The sequence below is a fragment of the Rissa tridactyla genome, unplaced genomic scaffold (genome assembly GCF_028500815.1).
Source record: "Rissa tridactyla isolate bRisTri1 unplaced genomic scaffold, bRisTri1.patW.cur.20221130 scaffold_29, whole genome shotgun sequence".
NCBI classification, from domain to species: Eukaryota; Metazoa; Chordata; class Aves; order Charadriiformes; family Laridae; genus Rissa; species Rissa tridactyla.
In genome coordinates this window covers 4,010,618-4,018,379 of record NW_026529507.1, presented here as the reverse complement: position 1 = coordinate 4,018,379, position 7,762 = coordinate 4,010,618, and the positions used below count along the sequence as shown (strand labels likewise).

General features: G+C 54.4%; 1 protein-coding gene across 1 annotated transcript; it reads right to left on the bottom strand.

Moving 5' to 3' along the window:
- Positions 1 to 369: 369 nt before the first annotated feature.
- Positions 370 to 888, bottom strand: LOC128903321 (olfactory receptor 14J1-like; the record flags this gene model as incomplete). Its single annotated transcript, XM_054187336.1, has 1 exon — positions 370 to 888. A coding segment is annotated over exon 1 (519 nt), but the record flags the coding sequence as incomplete, so codon positions are not given.
- Positions 889 to 7,762: the final 6,874 nt, after the last annotated feature.

Here is a 7,762-nt window from a genome sequence, read left to right as displayed (position 1 = left end):
TAAAGCACTGCACCAGGGAGATCTTGCTTTGTTAACAGAGACTCTGTGAAAGAGGCCAGCTCTGAGCCACTGTGAAATACATTTTTAGAAGGGAACCAGGTGAAACTAAGACGTAAATGTCTCAGGTGTAGTGACACAAGTGAAACCTTTGTGTAGGAGCATAAAAACCATAAATGACAATATCAACAGCAATGATGAGAAATGTAATCATTAAAAACACAAAGCCAATAACAAAACACACAAAAAAGCAGATGGAATCAAATAGTGCGGGAGTCATTTGTGGAGAGAGGTAGAACATTTCTCCCTCTTGAAAAAAATCCATGAAATCAGATACCTAATGGCCTCCTTGAGCTCCTGGTTCCTCATGCTGTAGATGAGGGGGTTCACTGCTGGAGGCACCACGGAGTACAGCACAGCCACCACCAGGTCGAGAACTGGGGAGGAGATGGAGGGGGGCTTCAGGTAGGCAAACATGGCAGTGCTGACAAGCAGGGAGACGACGGCCAGGTGAGGGAGGCACGTGGAAAAGGCTTTGTGCCGTCCCTGCTCAGAGGGGATCCTCAGAACGGCCCTGAAGATCTGCACATAGGACAGCACGATGAAAACAAAGCACCCGAAGGTTAAACAGGCACTGACCACAAGAAGCCCAACTTCCCTGAGGTAGGAGTGTGAGCAGGAGAGCTTGAGGATCTGGGGGATTTCACAGAAGAACTGGTCCAGGGCATTGCCCTGGCAGAGGGGCAGGGAAAATGTATTGGCCGTGTGCAGGAGAGCATAGAGAAACCCACTGCCCCAGGCAGCTGCTGCCATGTGGACACAAGCTCTGCTGCCCAGGAGGGTCCCGTAGTGCAGGGGTTTGCAGATGGCAACGTAGCGGTCATAGGCCATAACGGTGAGAAGATAAAACTCTGCTGCAGCACAGAAAAAGAAAAAAAACACCTGTGTAACACATCCTTTGTAGGAAATGGCCCTGGTACCCAAGAGGGAATTGGCCATGGCTTTGGGGACAGTGGTGGAGATGGAGCCCAGGTCAAGAACAGAGAGGTTGAGGAGGAAGAAGTACATGGGGGTGTGGAGGCGGTGGTCACAGGCGATGGTGGTGATGATGAGGCCGTTGGCCAGGAGGGCAGCCAGGTAGATGCCCAGGAAGGTCCAGAAGTGGAAGAGCTGCAGCTCCCGCGTGTCTGCAAATGCCAGGAGGAGGAACTGGGTGATGGAGCTGCCATTCGACATTTTCTTCCCCTGGGCTTGGAGACCTGTGAATGGAAAGAAAAGCAGTGAGAAGTTAGGGAAGATTTCTCTCAAACTAAAGTATTCAATTGGTCTTAGAAACCCACCAAACTGGCTCTCGCCTTTCAGGAAGACCTTTTGCAGGTCCTTTTTGTACACTCTGGTTGGTGCTGGCTGATAGTCCACCAGAGAGCTGAGATCTCTGCAGGATTCAGTCCTGCCCTACAGCCATGGGTAAAAAGGAACACGGGGTGATCTCAGATTAAATCCACTCCTGGCATCAAAGGGCTTTTCAGCATTGTCACCCGACTGCAGGGCAGAGCTCAGGGCACCTTGTTGTTGGTGTTGTTCTGTTGTAGTTTCCCTACCACACCTGAGGAGTGTTTTTAAGGCAGAAATCCCTGGCATTTCTGCTGTGCTGCAAGTGAAACCTTGTGGGTCCTGCGAGCCAAGGGGACTGTCCCTCAGTGCAGAGCGAGGACAGCGAGTTTGTCCATCGGAATTGCTCTCAGCTGCCCTGTGCTGCTGCCTCTTTGAGCTGGAGGATGATCCCAAGCAGACATTCCCCTGAGAAGAACCTGGACACTGCTGAGAGCAGAGGAGTCCCATTTACAAGCGCAGTTCTCCCAGCCCCTCACCTGAGCTCACTGGACCCGAGGAGGATCTCAGCTCTCCCCTCCCAGCCAGGGACACAGGGGGCTCACTGCAGCTGCCTACATTCAGCCCTCCAGCTGGATTTACGTGGCCTTGGCACTGACATGTCTACTCCGTGGGGCTGCTAGACGACACAGGGATGCCACGGGAGAGCTGAGCCCTTCTGGAGGGCAGCGTGCAGCCAAGCAGGACACTCCTGGGAAAGAGCCAACTAGCCTAAAGATGGGGTGGCTTACTCTCGGCCCCACACACTGCAGTCCCCAGAGCCCAAAATATTAAAGGCATTTGGATGCTTTTCCTCCCTGGATACACCTGCATGACAGGACGTGCAGCATCAGTGTCTGAGCTGCACCTGAATCCTCAGCCCCCATCACAGTGGAAGAAGGGAAGGAACAAGGACAGCAGGGGCGAGAGGGGAACAGGTGAAAATTCTTCTTCAAAAAGAGTCAGGACAGGGAGACACTTGAACATTTCTCCTCTAGGGTGTGGGAGAGGAGACCAGGGAGTGTCTCCGGGGAATGTATGTGTGGTGGTGGGGAGGTGCCATCCTAAATGGAAAAGGAAATTCCTTTCTCCCACTCCCCATGCATCCCACTAAAGGTGGAAAATTCAAAACATGGGCTCCATTTCTTTCAGGTAAATGCTGCCTTGAAGTCCTTCTCCAAAAGGATCCTCTGCAAATGTCCTGGGGGTGATCTGGAGCTGGGAGGAAACACGACCCATGCAGCACCCTCACGACTGCAGAAGGACCCTGCCATGACACGACTGGGGTCACTCCTTCCACCCACAGCTTCTCCCCGCAGCGCCAGGGGGAGCTCCCCGGGCAGGCTGAGAGGTGACCCTGGCAGGCAGCAGAGTCCCTGGCCCAGCACACAGTTCCCTGGGACACGGGGACCCTGCTCTGAAGGACAGCCCTGAGCACCCCTGCACGCACACCCACCTTCACAGCCCGGCAGCCGTCCCTGGGAGAAGGCAGCCGACATGCCCTGTGCCTTTGGTGATGTGGTAGGGGTGCCCTGCTCTCGAGCACATCCTTCTCAACACCGACGGAGCCTTGAGAGCCTTCCTGACAGATCACATTAGCCATGGGCTATGCCAGCTTTAGGAGACTGCTCCAGGGAGCCTCTCTGCATTATACAGCAGCAGAGACACAGCATGCCCTGTCCCTCTGACGGTGCAGCAGGGAAGACCTGCTCCACACGTTGTCCTTCTCCTCGAAACTAGAGAAACTGTGAGAGTTGTACTTGCAGATCCCGTAGGCTGGGGGTTGTTCCAGCTTCTGGAGATGCCTCCAGCAGCTGCAGAATCAATGCCCTGCAGCCAGAGACTGTGCAAAGGCTGTGAGGATTTCTCCCAGTGAGCTCTCAGCACTCTCCCACCCCAGGCTGCCTTTAAGATCCGCTGGCCTCACACGTCTCCCCTCGTTACCTGCAGGCAGTGCCCTCAGCGCTGCTGCCCTTTGCAGAGGAGCTGCTCCTGGGCAGAGCTGCCTCTCTGCAGCGCTGCCCGCTTGCCACGAGCTCCCTCCATGCCAGGAGCCCAGCCCAGCTCAGACGCAGAGGACCAGCCCGAGACGTCACTTTCTCTGCCTCCTCGGGGCTCCCTGGAGGTGTCCCTGTGCCTCCAGGGGAACCTGCTGGGAAAGAGACTGAAGTAATACTGTGTGGTCTCTCTTGCACCTCTGGAGAGACGCTTCTTTCCAGCCGGGTAATTTCTCCTGTCAGAGAGCTGCGCACGAGAAAGGTCTTGTTCCTTCTGGTATGAGACAGGAAACCTGGACAGTGCCAGATCTCCTTTGCCCCGGCTGAGCGAAGGCAGTCGGCTTCGTCAATTGAGGCATCTCCTCCTTGGTTTGTAGTCCTGGGTGTGAAGTGGACTCAGCTCTCACTTAGGGCTGCCACAATCCCACAGGAGGGGGGATTCCTCTTGCCTCTCTTCAGGTGGGCACAAAATAGGCACCTGCTGCATGGGAGCTGCTGGTCTCAGCTCCCAGCATCATTCCTGGAGATGGAGGCCAGCAGTGAGCTCTTCAGACTCAAACACCTACTGACATTTCAGGTCTCAGACGTGGTCCAAGATACGTGCCGGTAACTGCAAGATCTAACGGAGCAGTTCATAGAGACAGGGCAGTATCTGCTGCCACCATCTTTGAGATTCATGAGGAATTCCTTTGGCCACCAGCACGTGCCCACATTTCGGACAACTGAACTTTTCCCTACTCTTTCAACCCAGGGCAGCCTTCTGAGGTAGTCAGGGGACCAGATGTACTCATTGCCATTGACATCATCCATCTTCTCCATCAGCCGTGTATACTAGATCCCCACTGACTGTAACGGCAGATGTCTCATGGACATCCCCACACCACCTAACCTAATTCAGGTCAGCTACTCGATGGCCATGGACAGGCCTGTTGTGCTACAGGAGGTGCCAGGGCTCTCTAGCACAACTGCAGGTGGCCGGCAGGGACTGCACAGGACCTACGGGAAAGGCATCGCCTTCAGAGTGGGTGCGAGACACACACTCCAGATGCCATGTCTCATAGATTCAGTTTCTGTTGGCCGGCAACTGAATCCCACGAGGGCAATGAGGCAGGGTCTGACCCACCTCCATCCAGTCGATGCAGAGCAGTTCAGGAACAGGAAGCACATCACACTGGGATCTCCACTCATTTGCCTATTCAAGCAACACAAGGAAGTCTCAGGAACTTGCTTCAGGAACAGTTAGAGAAGAAACAAAGAGAATGAGTGGCCACTGCTGGAATTTAGTAACAGCAGGTGTAGATGAATCTGAGATTCTCTGTGTCCTTCTTGCCTTGGTCTCCTCCAGCAAGCTCTCCCAGGCCTTTGTGCCTTGAGGCAGGACTCTGGAGGGAAAAAAAAACAGTGGTGAATTTGGATAGAGTCAGGAGTTACTTGAGCAAACACAATCCTTACCAGTCTATGGGACTGGAGGGGTGGCATCCGAGGGAGCTGAGAGGGCAGGACGATGCCACAGTAAAGCCACTCTCCATCATCCTTGAAAGCATCTGGAGTTTGCGGGAACTCCCTAACAACTGGCAGCACCCAAATGCTGCAGGCACTTTCTGCTGTGACCCTGCTTTGCGTAGAATGTTGGTCTATAGAAATCTTGCAAGGTCACTTCCAGCCTGAACGGAAAGTTCCCAGAACAGGCCAATGTCTGCCACCCTGAGACCTGGAATCTGCACTCTGCTCTTCGTCCTCACTCCCTCGGGAGCTGAGACTCCAGTCCTTCTTTGCTACTAGAGCCAAGGCTGACAAGGATGACACAGGTTTTCTGATCCAGGTGAGCATCGCCTTGCTTGGCCCATCTGGCAGCTGTGCTAAAAAGCTGAGGCAAAGAGCCTCCAGACACCTAAAGGAGCATTTGCACTGTGCTCTCCTGGGAATGTCAGGGGGTGCTGGGCTGACTTTTGGCTGCCAGGTGCCCACCCAGCTTCACTCCCGCTCCCCCTCCTTCTCCACTCGCCTTGCTGTCTGCAGGGCTGTTTCTCTCCATGTGTCTCACTCCTCTCTCTTACAGTGACTGCACACTGCTGTTTAGCCTTGCTTCAATATGCTATCACAGAGGTGCCACGAGAATTGCTTACTGGCTCAGCTTTGGGCAGTGGCATGTCCCCTTTGGAGCCAGCTGAAAGTGGCTGTCTCTCACATGGAGTCACCTCTTGATCCCTTTTCTCCTAAGCCACCTCTGCAGCCCCCTCACCCCTACCAAAACCTAGCCATGTCAACGCAATACACAGGGTCATTGATGTCCCCGGTAAGACGTTAAGTCGTTGGTGAGCCCAAGACTTCCTCAGGTTGGTTAAATAAGAGTTGGTCCCCTTCCTCTCCTTCATTATAGGTTCTTTGTGTCAGAGCAGAGATGTGCTGGACCTCAGTTGTGGCACCAGGGCCAAGCTCAGGCGTGCAACAAAGCCAGCTGTTACCAAGTGCCCAAGTACCGTGCAGGCAAAAGGTTTGCGTCAGAGCATGCTGGGGGGGATGGCAGATGGCAATGTAAAGGGGAAAGGAGGAGATCAATCCCTGCTCTCCTCAGGACGAGAGAGAAGCAGGGCTGGACTCTGCAGCCCCGGCACGAGAGGGCTTTGCTGTCTGCGGGGTCTCTGCAGCCCCAGAGGGCCTGTGGTGCAGGTGAAGCTGATCTCCAGGCAGGACAAGGGGCTTTTGCAAGTGTCCTTGGCTATGGGTATCCTGAGATCCAGGAACACTGTGAAAATCATTGCTCTGTTCCTTGACCGCATCATCAAAGGGATGACTGAGGGATGTGGGAGAAGCACTCCCTGCATCTACTGGATTGAGATGGGACAGCACTTGCCTCACTGCAGTTGCTTGAAGGAAAGCACTGACCGCCTCAGAAGGTCTCTTGGGGTCTCTTACACGGCTGCTCTGAATGGGGATGATGTTCGCGCAAGTCCTGTGCTGTCCCTGCCGGCTGCACGCAGTTGTGCTGGAGAGCCCTGGCACCTCAGGCAGCTCCACAGGATGGAGTCAACCTTGAAATTGGGCAGCTGCCCTGAATTAGGTTGGGCATTGTAGGGGTGCCAGTGAGAACCCAGCCCTAACTGCCAATGGAGATCTGGTAACGACGGCTGGTGGAGAAGAGAGAGAGACGTAGCTCTTCAGATGGCAATGACTCCATTTGCTCAGAGGAATAGCTCTATAGGCTGCCCTGTACATAGTGAGCAGGAACAGGCTTCATTGTCCTAAACGTGGCCATCTGCTGTCACTTCAGCTGCCCAAAGCAATGCCCCAAGAGCCTCCAAAATGATGGCCCCAGACGCTGCCCTGTCCCTCTGAACTGCTCCATCAAAGTTTAGAGATACCTGCACATGTCTTGGGCCACCTCTGGCACTTCAAATGTGCACTGTGGTTTGCAGGGGTACAGGAGATTCCTCCCTTTCATTGTCTGGGTGTCCTGTCTCATAGGTGGAAAAGAAGAGGTCGTTCTGGGACCTAACTCTGCCTCTGATAGGGGAAATGATACTGCCAGAAAGGAATGTCCCCCCCAACAGCTGAGGGAGGAAACATCAGTCATGACTTCAGCTTGTTTCACAGCAGGTTCCCCTGGAGCCTCAGGGACATCTTTGATGGAGCCACAGCAAGCCGAGAAAGTGCCACCTGATTAGGTCAGAAGTCCTTGATTGCATTGCATGGAGGAGACTGAAGCATGCACATCATGTGCATGTGGGGAGAGGAACCCGAGTTGAGCACAACTGCCACCAGCTATTCCCAGAGCGTCCACGAAGGCCTGTGGGACACACTCTGTCTTCGGGTAACTTGACTTTGAGAGGAACGTCCTCTGGGAAACCACCTGGATGCCGCACTGGGATGTGCTTCCGTGAACCAGGGTCCCTATGTCCATACCTCATGCCATGAGGCATCTCAGATGGGCACCACACCACAGGGCTGAGGTGCCTCCCAGCATCTGGGAGTGGCAGCAGGAGGCCAGAGAGTCCCTACGCCTCTGCACGTGGAAGGGAAGGGCTCGCGGCTTTGAACACCCCTGTCAGAGCCCTGACAATTCTGCGTGTGACTTCAGGAACAACCCCACCGGCCCAATGAGATTTCTCTCACCTGCCTTTTCCGGTTCATCGCAAGTGCCTCTGTGTGCTGCCTCACCCTCCCCTGTCCTTATGGCCCATCCCTTGTTTCACACAGTCTGAAAGCAGCGTGTCCACAGAGCATTTCGCCCGCGCAGTCCGAAAGCGTTCTGCAAGCAGGAGTGTCACTGCCCTCCAGAAGATGGCTTTTCTCACCCTTCACACAGAACAGAGCACGTCTAGGGACTATGATGCACTCAGAAGCACAGACACCTCCGTGTTTCACCTCTCTGAACTTCCTTCCCAATGTCCTTAGGC